At 38.1% G+C, this 16,406-nt stretch overlaps 1 protein-coding gene across 1 annotated transcript; it reads right to left on the bottom strand.

Annotated features, from left to right (window-relative positions):
• Positions 1 to 2,450: 2,450 nt before the first annotated feature.
• On the bottom strand, positions 2,451 to 12,361 carry f11r.1 (F11 receptor, tandem duplicate 1). The gene is made up of 10 exons (XM_047378366.1): positions 11,976 to 12,361; positions 9,238 to 9,297; positions 8,041 to 8,157; positions 6,069 to 6,215; positions 5,416 to 5,618; positions 5,211 to 5,313; positions 4,940 to 5,047; positions 4,620 to 4,632; positions 3,399 to 3,480; positions 2,451 to 3,306 (listed from the first exon to the last, which is right to left on the bottom strand). The coding sequence occupies exons 1-10, from the start codon at positions 12,019 to 12,021 to the stop codon at positions 3,271 to 3,273; spliced, it is 915 nt and encodes a 304-aa protein (XP_047234322.1). The 5' UTR covers positions 12,022 to 12,361; the 3' UTR covers positions 2,451 to 3,270.
• Between the last annotated feature and the right edge of the window lie 4,045 nt (positions 12,362 to 16,406).

Below are 16,406 nucleotides of genomic sequence, written 5' to 3'. Positions count from 1 at the left end.
GAAAATACATTTATTCTTTTTTTTAGACTTGACTATGGTGTAAGATATAGACTTGCCCTTTTTCCTTTAACCCATTACACAAGTCCTTCTCAAAATATTAGCATATTGTGATAAAGTTCATTATATTCCATAATGTCATGTTGAAAATTTAACAATCATATATTTTAGATTCATTGCACACTAACTGAAATATTTCAGGTCTTTTATTGTCTTAATACGGATGATTTTGGCATACAGCTCATGAAAACCCAAAATTCCTATCTCACAAAACTAGCATATTTCATCCGACCAATAAAAAAAAAGTGTTTTTAATACAAAAAACGTCAACCTTCAAATAATCATGTACAGTTATGCACTCAATACTTGATCGGGAATCCTTTGGCAGAAATGACTGCTTCAATGCGGCGTGGCATGGAGGCAATCAGCCTGTGGCACTGCTGAGGTCTTATGGAGGCCCAGGATGCTTCGATAGCGGCCTTTAGCTCATCCAGAGTGTTGGGTCTTGAGTCTCTCAACGTTCTCTTCACAATATCCCACAGATTCTCTATGGGGTTCAGGTCAGGAGAGTTGGCAGGCCAATTGAGCACAGTGATACCATGGTCAGTAAACCATTTACCAGTGGTTTTGGCACTGTGAGCAGGTGCCAGGTCGTGCTGAAAAATGAAATCTTCATCTCCATAAAGCTTTTCAGCAGATGGAAGCATGAAGTGCTCCAAAATCTCCTGATAGCTAGCTGCATTGACCCTGCCCTTGATAAAACACAGTGGACCAACACCAGCAGCTGACACGGCACCCCAGACCATCACTGACTGTGGGTACTTGACACTGGACTTCTGGCATTTTGGCATTTCCTTCTCCCCAGTCTTCCTCCAGACTCTGGCACCTTGATTTCCGAATGACATGCAGAATTTGCTTTCATCCGAAAAAAGTACTTTGGACCACTGAGCAACAGTCCAGTGCTGCTTCTCTGTAGCCCAGGTCAGGCGCTTCTGCCGCTGTTTCTGGTTCAAAAGTGGCTTGACCTGGGGAATGCGGCACCTGTAGCCCATTTCCTGCACACGCCTGTGCACAGTGGCTCTGGATGTTTCTACTCCAGACGCAGTCCACTGCTTCCGCAGGTCCCCCAAGGTCTGGAATCAGCCCTTCTCCATTATCTTCCTCAGGGTCCGGTCACCTCTTCTCGTTGTGCGTTTTCAGCCACACCTTTTCCTTCCTACAGACTTCCCACTGAGGTGCCTTGATACAGCACTCTGGGAACAGCCTATTCGTTCAGAAATTTCTTTCTGTGTCTTACCCTCTTGCTTGAGGGTGTCAATAGTGGCCTTCTGGACAGCAGTCAGGTCGGCAGTCTTACCCATGATTGGGGTTTTGAGTGATGAACCAGGCTGGGAGTTTTAAAGGCCTCAGGAATCTTTTGCAGGTGTTTAGAGTTAACTCGTTGATTCAGATGATTAGGTTCATAGCTCATTTAGAGACCCTTTTAATGATATGCTAATTTTGTGAGATAGGAATTTTGGGTTTTCATGAGTTGTATGCCACAATCATCCGTATTAAGACAATAAAAGACCTGAAATATTTCAGTTAGTGTGCAATGAATCTAAAATATATGAATGTTAAATTTTCATCATTACATTATGGAAAATAATGAACTTTATCATAATATGCTAATATTTTGAGAAGGACCTGTAATGCATCATTACCTCTGTTTTTAATGCTGGACTCTCCTGAGACTGATGAGGTCATTAACAGGGTAGTAAAATACATGTAGATTTTGTAAAGAATAGGACGTCTCAGTACCGCAAAGGTTAGAAATGCAAAGAAAGTAGTAAATTTCAACATTTTAACTATGATTTCCTGATTTAGGTAACAGTCAATAAAAGAACCATCTGCTACCACTGACTAATGTGCACTGTACTGTAGTTTGCCTGTTTCATATTTAACATTTGTTTCAGTAGAAGACTGCAATACATTGTAGATTTGGTAACATAGAACATGTTACACTTATCTCAATAGACCTGTATATTTGATCTACATCTATTTATACATTTCTATATGGTTTTTCCCTTCTATGTTGTCCCAACTATAAAGTTTTACTTTTGTATTTAAAAAAAACAAAAAACTATGTAAACCCTGTTTTTCCATTTGCCCCATCATTTCCCTGCTGAGGGACAAAATCAGTACATGCAGCAAAGCCTTAAACCTTTATTCCTCACCTGGTGCTAATGTGCACACGATTTACTAAATAAACTGGTGCAGATCATCTTCACACTTTCTACACTTTAAGAGTAATGTGCTTTGACAATGTTCAGTGACGCTGTTAAAGCATTAGTGTTGCAGTGTTCACAAGAACACTTCACAATGGCATACAGATGGCCCTACTAAGGCACAAATGAACAATGTAATCTGCTTTATTTCAAAATACAAAATTCACCGTACTTAAATAAGAAAACTAATTTATCAACTTTTTATTTTATTTTACACATGAACAGGCATATCAACAGCTGTAAAGTTACTTAAAACAGATTAAAAACTGTTACCCCATTTAAGTATCGGCTATTTATATAAGGCCAGAATGTGTGCTAAGACCTTCTAACCACTTTAAGACCTGAATATTAAATCAAAACATTTAATACATTGCCATTTCAGTTCCCAAAGCTACAAACTGGCTGCAATATTAGATGAAACAGCACCATGATAAATGCAGTTGAAGTGGACGCTCAAACTAATAAAAGTATCAGTGCCGCACAGTTGAGATGAAAATCCAGAAACCTTAACAGTAAAGTTACGATGTTCTGTTTAAACAGTATTTCAGTAAAGCCATCAAGAGATCGGCACTAGTAAATATTAAGGCAATTGACGGTAAATGTAATAAGACAAAGTGAGTTTACTTGTCTTTGTGAGTTTATGTAGCTCGCAAGGCTTTGTTCTTTAATAAGCACTAGATAACATTTTTACATGCAAAATTATTAATGGAAAATAATTTAGAAAACAAAATAAAAAGCACACAAACATTAGCTTCAATCATGAGTAGAAACATGTTGGCAGACAAAAGAAGCAGCGAAAGGCCACATTTAACCTAAGACTATATAAATGTATGAAACAATTTTTTAATAGCAAAATATGTCGTTAAAATCTCACATTTGTGATCGGAAATCATTATCTGAGGTGTATCACACTGGTTCATAAAAACTGCACAGAAAATTGTAAGTACAAGAGGAAAAAAAAAGTCACGGATGGAAATTTAATGCAGAATTTCCCAACTGCTGTCTGCTACACCAAAAATGACGACTTCTGTTTGAAATCCCCCTGAGAAGCAAAGCAGATCTCACTCAGAATACTCCTCTTCATCTAGTAAAAAACATTTTTTTGAACAAATAAAAAAAGTGCATTGTACTTACATGACCATCACCATCACCATCACCTTCAGCTTCACCACCACCATACAATGAAGGAGGTTGGTAGACTACACCCTGCTGTGTGCTGCAGGGGGTAGACAGGAAAAAACATCAGAATAATCACATTGATAGTTATAGTAGAATCTGAAGCTTAGTGTAAGGGGATAAAAATTCTAACAATACTATGTAAGAGGAAATAATTCAGAATAAAAAAATACCAAAGCAATATATGAGTAGTATAAAACTTTCTTAGAAGTATCAAACTAAAATCTAGCTGTGTTAGAACATACAAGGAATATGAAACATGGCTGCATCATCATCTTATCCAAATCAACTGGAAGTTTTCCTTGAAACAGGATCAATTCATTTGCAGTGCCTTGGAAAAATATTCCAACTCATACATATTTTTTAACATTACAACCACAAATATGCTTTATTGGGATTTTATGATATACTTATAAAATGTAATTGTGAAGTTGAGGGAAATTGACCCATAGTTTTTAAAACTAAAAAATAAGAAAGAACCTTCTCCACATCTTTATCTCCGACATGTTTTCTGTTTTCATTGGTCTACATGATCTTGTTCATCAGTGTTCTCCAACAAACCTCTAAGGCCTTCACAGAACAGTTGCATTTATGCCGAGATCAAATTACACACAGATTGACGTCATTTATATACAGTACATCAGGGTGTGCTGGGACTGAATACATATGCACACCACACTTTGCAAATCTTTATTTTTTTAAAACAAACGTGTTTTCCTTCCAGTTGAAATTTTGCAGTATGGGGAGGTAGCATATCACATAAAATCCTATTGAAACACACTTGTTTGTGGTTGTGATGAAATGTAAAAAGTTTAATCACTATGGATACTTTGCTAGGCACTGTAATGCATGCATGTGTCACAGTATTTTCTTAACGCCAAATCAAACTATAAATAATCCTTCATTTGTTTAATAAATAAAGGTTTAAAAAAATCTGAAGTTTGTGAAGTGAAGCATATTTTCCCCCTTGCAATCTAACAGTTTGCAAAATAGGGTTTAAAAAAAATGTTGCCTACAGCCACCAGACTATGTATTTACCTAAATGTTTTGGTCTCCCTTGACTCCATAATTATTTCACAAAAGCCTAAAAACACTAAACTACAGACCAGTTACTAAAAGTAATCCTAACTAACAATGCACTTGGTAAAAACAGAGAACACATTAAGAAAAGTGTCTTACCTTTGGCTTTTCTCTGTAATGAAGGGGTAAAGGAATAAAAGTCAGTTAGGTAAAACATTTGATACATTATGCAAAAATAAATGTACAACTTGCCTACATCTGTTGTAACATAAGTTAACTGTGACAGAATGGGCAAGATGAAAGCCCAACTCTAACTTGTTAGGGTAGAAAAATGTCTGTTGGGTTTCTATCAGCCACCAACATTTCCTCCATCTCTGCCTAGGTTTAGGCATCTTCAGATTTCCTCTTAACACAGAATATTCAAACTTTTCACAAACATCTAAATACCAAGGGGTTTTGGGATGGTATGGAAAACTTACTCGGCAGGTATCCTTTCTTTTTGGCGTACCAAACAGCACCTATCAGAAGGGCCACGAGCAGCAGGGCAATGATTACCCCAGCAGCAATTCCTCCGGCATTTATGTCACCTTGAAGGAAACATATTTCAAATTACAAAATGAATTTATGAAAGAAAAAAACAAAACTTGAATCAATAGACAAGTCCACACTTTGCTTAAAGGAATTAATCACTTCACTAAACTTACCAACTCAGTTAAAACAGAACAACTAAGAAAGCAGAGGAGAACTTACGGACTTCCATTTTTTCAGCTCTGCAGCGCTGGGCAGGACCAGCCTCGTTGATCACCTCACAGTAGTACATTCCGGTGTCCATCTTGGTAGCAGAAGGAAATACCTGTATCCACACAGGTCGCTTTATTATACAGGCAAGTTCACAAAAACAAAATGAAAGATATACGTATATAATGCAGCGCAATTATTGCAGAGTCCAGCAGACCAGCATGCCAGTGGTTGAATCCAGTTTGTAGGTGGCGTTTTTGAAGCCAGAAATCTTTTTCGGGTCAGCAGGCAGGAGGGTGTCATCTTTGAACCACTTGTATGTTGGCGGCGGTGAGCTGTCAGGATCGTAGCAGGTAAGGGTGGCGACCCCATTTGTTGTCACTGTCTGGGGGATTCCACACTTTGGTATAGAGGGTGCCACTGCAAAACAAGATGTACAGTTTTTATTTGAACCCCTTTGGGTCTGTGTAACGTATATCACTGCTCAATAGTCACTAAAACTAAATCAGTGAATACATTTGCTTTGACTAAAGTGTTACACTATCATTTCATTTAATTACAAAAATATTAATATATCCCTTTTATTAAATAGCTGGAAACCCAGCTATAATGTATAATGATGTATCGAACAGATGTGATGATTGTCTTCTAAACTAAATAAGTGATTAAGTTTTAATTGAAATTTCAAATTTGACAATGATTACTCAGTTAATTTATAAGAGCCTAGATGGTGAACAAGTTGACATTTCAGACACCTGTGGTCTCAATGCAAGCACAAAAAGATAACAGAAACTTTTTTACATATAAACATTTGTGTATTTGTGATTATAAGTCTAGATGATTATAAATGCAGAGATGTTGTTTGCTTACCCAGAACAGTCAGCACTACGATGACTTGTGCAAACTGGCTACTGGAGCTGGACACCTCGCAGGTATACTCGCCGTTATCTTGACGGGTCACTTTGGAGAATCTCAAGTTACTGCCGCTATACATTGACACACGAGTGGAATATGATGCTGTGGGGGAGATGCACAATTACAGGACACCCTTTAGAAACTCAATGGCTTCATCAAAGCAGTAGGGATGGGATATTTGGAAGAGAAAGTCTTAGCTCTATTTTTAAAGTGTATTGGATTAATTAAATATGTATTTATTAATTTATGTTATGTCTCAATGACCAATTTAGGGACATTTGAAATTTGTTGCAGTCGTTATTTGTAAGATTTATTCTAGCAGTTATCAATGAAAAACATTCTTCAGTATTCTTTTTATTTCAAATACAAGCAATGTTAAGGGTTGTGTGAACATTAAAACTAATCACAAGTCATAGATTTTTGGAAATTCAGTTGGTGTTGGTTTACTTTTTTGTTTGTTTGATCAATTACATTTATAAATAGTTGAAGGTGTAATATACACTACTTCCAAAAGTTAGAGATATATGGCTTTCAGATAAAATTTCAAGATGAATCTAAAATGCACTATAACCTTTATAGGTGACCTTTTCTAAACGTCTGAAATGCACATCAGGGTTCTCACCTGCGCATTTCAGCATAGTGGGCCGCTACGCTGAAAACTCTCGCTGCTATGCTGAAATTAGGCCGGTACGCTCATTTGGTATGAGTGCATCAGCCCTTTGACTGACATCTGGCCTCCCTCTCCATGTGGCATTTATGTTGGCTATAGCGCATGCGCTGAGTCTGCTCCCACTTCATTTCCCCCCATGCGACCGCTATCCGTAAACCTTTCTAAAATCATGACAGCTTACAGCGTCATATCATGACGGGCCTGCAGAAGAAAAGGGACGTCCTGTGGCCACATCCTACTCTGATGACCGCTTCATTGTGAACAGTGCCCTTTGGAACCAGGTGATGAATGACACTTAATTCCAAACACATTTGAAGGAGATGAGAGACACCCAAGTGTCACAAGAGACCATTCAAAACCATTTACATCAGTGTGGTCTGACCTGCTAGACAACCTGCCATCGTCTTGCATGAGCCAGGGAGCAATTACGCCGGACAAGGGACCAGTGGGCCTCAGTGCTGTTCTCTGTTGTAAGTTGATTCACACCGAGCAGAAATGATGGCCAAAAAAGATGTTAAATATGTCAAGGAGAGCACTATGCATCAGCCACTGTTGTCGCCAGTTTGTGGTGGTGTTACAGTGTGGACAGGTGTGTCTAGCCAATACAGAATTGCCCAATACTTAGTGAGTAGTACAGTGACAAGCCCATACTAAGTGAATAACATCATTAATCTAGTCATTGTGCTCCTGCATGAACAACACAGGCCTAATTTCACCTTCATGGACCACAATGCTGCAGGACATAGTGGTTGCATCATTAGGTAACGGCTGCAGGAGACTGGGGTACCTGGAATGGAGGGGCCTGCACTTTCTCCAGACCTGAATACCATAAAAAACGTATGGAATCAGTTAAGTCTCCGTCTAGAAGCTCTTAACTCTGTACCCCAGAACCTCAATGACCTGAAGACTGTCATTCAAGAAGAGTGGGATGCCGTGCCTCAACTTGTGAACAACATGAGGGATCATTGTCCTGCTGTAATTGATGCTCAAGGCACACGACACGTTATTGAGACATTGACATGTTTTTGTCGTGGATCACCCACCACCGTTGTTGGCTTGTTTGATTAATTCGTTTGAGATGAGGAAATCACCATTGCATTACTCTACTTAAATGTCCTACTTTCATGATATAATATCACTGTAGCGTGATCTTTATGTTTTCACCTGAAAGCCAGATATCCCCAACTTTTTGTGGGTAATATAAAGGCATTGTAAAGTTTTCTTCTAAATCTCACTGACTAAAGTTAGTCCACTTACACGTTGGTTTTCCGTCAAAAATCACATATGTCTGTGAGCCTTTTTTGTCCTTAAATTTCCACTCTACTCTGGGACTGGAACCAAAGTCTGCTGAATAGGAACAGGTCAGGTCCACACCTAGAAAAAAAAAAAGAATTCACACCACTAAAACTGTGAAACAAATAATATTTGTAAAGCAGAATTTAATTTAACTAAAAATATTCAAGCAGTGGCTGTGTCCATGAAAAACAATTCCAATCTTCATGCAAAAGCCATTTTATAAACTTTTCAGAGGTTTATACACCAACAGATATTGACATGTATTCCCAAATTTCTGTACAGCAAGGACTGTGTTAGGGTGCAGTCCACAACACTGAGCTTCCCACGTGAATCTCATTCAGCAAGGAAAAACATGTTTAATATATCTCAGTATAAATCCAGTAGTTAGTATAAATGCATTTAATGGTTTCATGCTGCTCTCATTTTTCAACGGTTTACGTGCCTGCATATGCTGAACATGTTCAGCTTTCCAGCATATTAAAGTCCTGATTATGGAGCATAGAACAATTCTGCATTCATGCAAATAATAGATCTATATGCAAAATGACTTTCATTCCACCAAAAAAAAAATAAGAATGCTTTGAGACACTTAACTGTCTAAGCAAAGCTGCTCCAAATGCAAAATCTCAGGAGGTTATGTTAAGACAATGATCACAATGTCACTTTTAGGACCGTATGGATGAATTATAGAGGGATTCATCCAAAAGGGCAAAGTGGATTCAGTTTCAACTGAGCGCTTGCTGTGTGGTTGTGCTGACAGTTCACCACAGATCTGACAAACTGGGCGGTCAACACATGACGTTCAGACTGATGCTTTAACCAGAGCCAGAAGTCTGCAGTTACAAGTTGCTAACTGTTTTGTGTTTCTCTGTGGTTGGTAGGTATTGGTTGTATAGAGACGGTCCAACTATCACTAGCATGGCTCGCCATTCTATTCTATATTGTTACTTGTGAAAATTAAGCCGTTTTTCTGTGATAAAGCAAGCAACAATGACAAACATTATGTAATTATAATACAAGGTTAGTATCAAGTGAAACCAAACTTTTTATTTAGTCATAATAGGCAACTAAATGAATTTTGTCTTTCTAGCTCTTACACCTGTTAAATGGCAGAAACATTATGCATGTTTTCATATCATCTGTGTCTGTAGGACTAACCTTCATTTTCTTTCACTTTCACATTTGAAGATGCAGTTGAGGCAGAAAAACTGCTTACACCTAGACAGAAAAAGGTGAAATATTACTAAAAATATATTTTATGTCACATGCAACAAAACACAGATATGTGAGCATTTCCCGCTACCGATAAGGGTTTACGTTGAGTACAATAGCATCCGAACAGAGCTAAAAAACAAAGTAACAGTGAGACAACACTAATCACTATCAGGTGAAGGGTGAATGGGGCAAACTTGAGTTATGACCAGGAAATCCTGGATTCCCATCACCTGAGATCAGAGCTATGCCTGATCAGATTTTTATGGACACTCCACACAGTGTAGCAAAGGTTTAGGTAAAAACATCATTTATGGAGGAAAGAGGAGATAACTACAGCAGAAAATGAATAGGAATTATAATAAATGTTGCTTTGTTTAAATAAAAACATACACATATTGGCTGGGCTGCCACTCATGAAATACAAAACTTTTAAAAAGCCACAGCTATGATTCAAAAGAGCAAAAATTGCACCCATGAAAACAGTTTAAGTTATTCAATAGTCACTGAAATTAACAGAACCAATCATTAATGTTTCCCATAATTTCCTCCAACTAATATTAAAAACTGTGAGCAAGAGGAGTTCTCAGGGACAGCCCTTGTAATGTTAAAAACATCTCTACTCCACTGTGACCCATCAAAGCCACTCTCCAGTTCCCAGTACAACCCTACATGTTGTTCAAGAAAACAGTGCAGTGAGGATCAAGGACCACACCCATAATCAAATATTTGGAGCATGCTCTGTGGTTGTCAGAGTCCACAGGAAGAGGAGGAAAACGTGACTCGTTCCTTTGTGCTGAGCAATAAGCTTTCGGTGAAACCGTCAAACGTCTGGTGAAACCGGCTCAGTTCAGGCCCTGCTCTGCGTCTCTGAATCTGTCCTTACAGCACTTTACATTACAGAAACACTGTTACTTCACAGATGTTGACCAAGTACCATTATACTTTACTGCAAACATGAGACCCCAGGTCCAGAAAAGTCCTACTGCAGGAATCATTTAATTATTAACCAGTTGCAAAATCATTCTGTTCTTTTCAAAAGAACACACAAATAATCCCAAGTTAATCCACATTCGCAGTGTAGCACTTCAAAAGTTACATCATGGATTTGTTAATGCTGGCACTTCGATGGCAGACATCTTTGAAGCCTGCAGACGGTCATCACAAGAAGGCTCCACCGAGATAACACCACAGGCAGTTTTGGTTTAGGGAGATAAGTCTCCAAATAGGTAGCGGCAGCTTTCCTAGCTTCCTTTTTTACATTACCTGTCAGTTTCAGTGTTGGAGACTATATGTCTTTCAAAATAAAACACATGGAAGACATGCAGAGTGGAGACATGATGAAACAGATTTAATGAGAGGCTTTTAATCCTTCAAGACTGCATATATGTTCGTTTGTGATCCAAGGTGGGGTCCCAACCCCAGGTGTAAAGAATTAAAGAGTAAAAGACTAAAGAATAGCATCTTGCATTAAAACCAAGGTTCACCACTGAAATTTATGATGCACGCAACATTGACTTATCATTTTTAATCACTAATTTGTATCACTATTTTTATTATCAGCATTTGAAATTGAAAAAGTATAGTGTTGTCATGCTATAAATGTAGTGTTTGATATTCATGACACCAAACACACATACCTGTATAATGAACTAATTAAGTAATTTATCAAAGTTTTCACCATGTTATTTTTTACATTTATTTTTAATATCTTTATTAGTTATCCTCATCATTCTAAGTGTTATCTATTATTTCATTGGTTTTTTTTTTTTTCATTGTTTTTATCATCATCAGTATTTTAATAGACTTATTTTATCACTTTAATTTAAATCCTTTTTATCACTTTCATTATAATTGTCATTTTTACTATGGTTAATTATCATAAGCATTTTTCTCATTATTTTTGTCATTGAATTGGGCTAGAAATGTAATGTTTGATAGCTAACATCTCCCACATAAACAAAATAAAACTAAAATGAACTGGTTTTATTACAATTTTATTTAACATTTATTTTAATTAAGTGCACTGGTTGTAATTGGTTTACATTTATTTTATGGATTTAATTTGCTATCATTTCTCTTTTTTTATCATCATCATTACTATTTCACTTATATTTCTAATCATACCTCCAATTTGTATTTATGATTATTTTATCGTCGTTCACATAATATTTATCATCATCAGAATGTTTACCTTTATCATTTTATTTGCGTGAACAACTTTATTTTAACTATCAGCCAAAAATTAAAAACTCGGCAGCATTTAACATATAATCTGCTATAGCATGAGAAAGAAATGTGGAATAAATTCCACTTCTTGAATTAAGAGAAAAGAAATTATCTCATGATAACTGACTAGTGTTTGCTCATACACCTCAGGGCGTTGGTTGTACACTTTTCCGAAAATATTATTGATATAGACTACTCAGTAATATATTGAGGGGGAACAGGTTTTGGAAGACATGTCTAAACGTACCATTAAGGAAATAAAAAAATAACACTCAAACATAGCTACACTCAAAATAGGGTAAAAAGCTCAACAGGCGATTTTCATTGCAGTTTTGCGACATTTCATGTATTTTACTAAGTTCTACAGATATAACCTAGAACTATCGCTTGAGAAGATTAAAACTTCTCAACCCTCGAATAACTTTGAACAAGATTAACAGGTTAAAGCAGCTCACCTGTCGCGGTGCACAGGAACAAAAGCAGCCAAACCAAGCGCCCCATGTTTCTTCGCTGTTTTCTTACACACACTCGATCCTCTCCGGTATTTTTGCCCGAAAATAGGAAGAGAAAGTTCCGACAAATTATCTTCACGTCGAATAAATAACTTAGATTCGCCCTCTTGTTGTTTATTTTCTTAGAAATCCAACAGTTCAGCCCGCTGTACTCTCACCTGCAGAGCTTCACACAGTTACAACAGGAGCGCTCACTTCCGGTAATCAGATCTCCGCAGGTGAAACCGTCACGACAGTGGAAAAACAGGTCGGGCTGAAACAAAACCAACACATTTACAAACACAGAGAAGGGAAGAGGCAGCTGGGCTGGAGTGGACTTTCTATTTGAATTGTCCCTCATCTGCGTGACGTGGGGAGTTTGTGTGGAAGGCTTCCTTCCTCATTCCTGAGTCTACAAAGGTTATTATTCTTAAGCGGGTTTCCTCTTGGCCAAAATGATGTTTGAGCACACATGTGTACTGCTTGTGTCCACTAAAGAATTTGTAAATGCAGGACCTCTGTTGGGAGTTTTGACATTAAATCTCCTGGCATTGTTTGCTGAATATTTGCTTGAATATGTAGAATTTTGTCCTAAAGTGAGCTGTGATTTAAAAAATTGTGTAATATTTTTAACATCCTTTTTCTCAAAACTGAATACTGTTAGAATTAAAGATCACATTGACTTTTAACCACTTTCAATCCCTCTTTGAGAGTCTCAAAAAAATATTTTGTAAATCATATTTTTGAACAATCCTCTCAAAGCTGTTTTTTTCCCCCCTTTTTCTGGCACATTTTTTTGTATTTGACTAATTTGTTTTATTAATATACTTATTAAAGTACCCTGTAAGCCGCCAGCTTTTTTAGCAGTGACCTTGTGTGGGGCAACCTGCATGTGAAATTCTGCTGGGCAGCTGTCAAGTCAGAAATTTCTTCCCATATTTTCAAGCATTTATTCAGCTAAAACAACACCTCTAATCTAAATCATTCACACATGACAACTATGTGCATTCAATATATATATATATATATATATATGTATATATATATATATGTATGTATATATATATATAATAAAGGCAACACTCAAATAACACATCCTAGATCTGAATGAATGAAATATTGTCATTGGATACTTTGTTCTGTACAAAGTTAAATGTGCTGACAACAAAATCACACAAAAATAATCAATGGAAATCAAATCAAATTTAACCAATGGAGGCCTGGATTTGGAGTCACACACAAAATTAAAGTGGAAAAACACACTACAGGCTGATCCAACTTTGATGTAATGTCTGTTAGGGTTTTAAAACTTTTGTATTGTTTATCACTCATGTCTGTTCTAAGTGCTTTTCCCTCCTTACATGTTACAGGAAGGGAGATGGTCACAAGAATGAGTTATGCTTTTATGCTTTTATTCTTTTATTAGCAGCATCTGGGGGCTATTCACCAGGTCCCCACTTCCTCTGTTTGTTTATAATCAAGACAAATGAACCCTAACCTTTCTGACCCCACACATACACCCACCCTTAATGTTGTTTGAACTGTGTGTGACCAAGCATGTGTAAATAAAGAGAGAGGGGGCTAATACTTCGTAGTTTGTATTGCACAGCTACCCTTGCCGCAAGTATAACTGACTCTGTGTCGTTCCTTACCTCTGAGTTGACTAAATAATACCTATCATTAATTTGGTCCTTCGGAGCCGGATATTATAAGAACTAAATTTATCTTATTTTTCTTTGCAGTGACTGGCGGATCTCCGGGAACAGCCTGATGTCGAGTTAAGCGCTGCCGCACAGCCGCACCTAGGCCAGGTGGCTGAAAGTCCCGGTGTGTGACATTCGCATCTGGCCGGTGGGTCATCGTCTTGCTTGATGCCAGGTGACTCTGGAGGTCCGACAGAGTCACCTAGAAGTCAACTCCGAGGTGAGACAATTTTAAAATACAGTACATGAGATAAGAGTAAGCGCTATATAAATAAAAGAAGAAAAGTACTTAAAAGTCATTTGGTAGTGTGTCGCCGGTAAGGACACTGCATTGGGAAAGTTTTATTTCGCCGCAAAGAAATAGCGATAAATTTAGGTAGTTATCTCGCTGTAAGGAGATTAAAAACGACTAGGCGCCGTAAAGTGAACTGGATAATTTGGTTGGTAACATTCTGCCGGAAGGGAATTAAATTAAATGTTGAATAATAAGAGAGCTCATAAACTAAGCTAGGTCGACCATACATATTGCTGAAGGGACATAAATATGTTAAAATACTAACTGTGTGAGTGTTGTTGTGTGTGTTTGGAGGACTAAGCATTGTAATAGAATCTTAGTAGGATTCTGCTGGTCTTGTGTTTTCTTTTGCCCAGAATAGAAAGACGTATTGGTGATTCTTGGAGATAAAGGTCGAGTTTAATCCCAGAAAATTAACACCGCTGCGGATTAGTCGCAGTAGAAGGGCGTGTTAATGTCTTCTCCTTGAATCTCATGCCAGTGAACTTCTATCTGGGACATTTATAGTATTGTGAACTAAAATTAAACATCATGGGGAAGAAACAAAGTAAACTAATTAACTTAGAAGGGGATGTAAAATTTATGGAGAATTATGTAAAAGGAGCAGGTATGATCTGTCATAGATGGAATAAAAAACATGGTTTCTTGGGTAAACTAAATATTAACGATATCTTAAAATTACAAGGGGATTTAAAATTAGAAATAATGAAAACCAAGAAACCAACTAAAAAGGAACAGAGAAAGGTCGAGTATAAATTCTCAGACAAATGGCTGGAACAAAGTAAATTACGAAACATTCAGAGGCGAGATAAGAGGGAGAAGCGGAAGGAGAAGCTGACAGCTGCGGTCTTGGTGCGCCCACATGAGGAAACAATGGTCGCATCCAGGCAGCGAGATGTTCGGCCCCCTGCCGTGCAGGAAGCAGGCCAGGAGGCTGCAGCACAGCAAATTGGAGGAGAGATAGAAGGAGCTGTAGCAGTTCCTGAAACTCCTATAAGTAAGCAAGAAAAATTAAGCAATCCTTTTAAAACAGAAGAACAGAGCTCTTCTAGTGAGTCCTGGTCTCCTAATTTGGAGGGGGACACAGGAGTGCGAACTAGGAGTAAATATAAGAAAACTACTCCAAGCATATACCCAGGCGAAGCCTTAATGGCTCACGAACAGACATTTCATCTATCTGGGAAAAATTTAGAGGAAGACACATTTCCTTTAGTTGAGGTTGCAAATCCAAACGTAGGTGATGCTAATTATCGACAGCCGCCAACTATTCTAGTATATAGACCATGGACACAGGAAGACAGAACTGCTGCTTTAAAAGGTATCCCATTGATACAAGAAGGAGTAGAGGAGTTTCTAGACGCTATTACAGAACTCAGAGGAAGCTTTCATCTTAATGGCAGAGAAATGCTCCATTGTTTTACCCAGCTGTTTGGTCATCGCTGGTGCAGAGTAGCAGGAGGTTTCACTGGATGCGATGACAATGGTGACACATTAGCACATAATTCACCAGATTTAAGGGACGCCTTACGCTTACTCTTTGAAAGAATTCGAAGAGTTTATATACAGACAGCAGATTATGGTAAAATCTCACAATGCAAATAGAATGATGACGAAGACCCACAAGATTTCTTGGATAGGGTGAGATGTGTTTTTAGAGCAAACTCTGCTATACCATATGATGAAGCAGAGGCAGGAGCCTATCAGCAACAGTTGAAGAGAGCCTTTTTGCAAGGCCTTAAAATTGAACTCAGACGGTATATAGACAAACACTGGGTTCATCAGAGTACAGGAACTGTTACACAAGCTTTAGAATACGCGCAGCACGCTCATAAAATACAGCGAGATAGGAAGACAGATACGTTTGGAATGCAAGACAGTTTAATGGCTTTGCATCGCTCAGGGGCAAGCGGGCAAAGAGGACGGAGGGGATTTAGAGGTCACAGAGGAGGAGGAGGAGGAGGGCCACGACACAGTTACACACAGAGCAATGCGTGTCTGAGGTGTGGAAAAATAGGGCATTATGCTAGAGAATGTAGGACAATTTTACAAATCCCTGGCGCAAGAGATGACAACTGCTGGATCTGCAATGAGCCGGGACATTTTGCAAGAGAATGTAATGAAAAGCGGGTGTATAACCCCAACTCTACCCAGAATTGACAATTACAGCCACAGCCCCCACCTCCTCCCCCACTAGCAGAGAGAAACAGTAGTGAAATGGAGGAAGTTGATATACAAGCCGCATTAGAACTTATAGCACTAAGTAGGACGCAAGATTTGCCATATAAAAACATAATAATAAATGGCAAAGCATATAGCTGTTTGTGTGATACAGGGGCATGTAGAACTGTGCTAACTAAACCTCCACCCGGAGTAAAATATTCTAACACCGCAGTGCAT

The sequence above is a fragment of the Girardinichthys multiradiatus genome, chromosome 11 (assembly GCF_021462225.1).
Source record: "Girardinichthys multiradiatus isolate DD_20200921_A chromosome 11, DD_fGirMul_XY1, whole genome shotgun sequence".
Taxonomy (NCBI): Eukaryota; Metazoa; Chordata; class Actinopteri; order Cyprinodontiformes; family Goodeidae; genus Girardinichthys; species Girardinichthys multiradiatus.
This window is presented reverse-complemented; position numbering and strand designations above follow the sequence as displayed.

What these genes read in the sequence shown, in the direction of transcription:
- f11r.1 (XM_047378366.1), bottom strand. Translation starts at nt 12,021, where the DNA reads ATGGGGCGCTTGGTTTGGCTGCTTTTGTTCCTGTGCACCGCGACAG. An exon ending in GTTCCTGTGCACCGCGACAG is followed by an intron (nt 9,298 to 11,975) that starts GTGAGCTGCTTT and finishes TTTTCTGTCTAG; the next exon opens with GTGTAAGCAGTTTTTCTGCC. An exon ending in AGCTGAAAAAATGGAAGTCC is followed by an intron (nt 5,048 to 5,210) that starts GTAAGTTCTCCT and finishes GTTTCCTTCAAG; the next exon opens with GTGACATAAATGCCGGAGGA.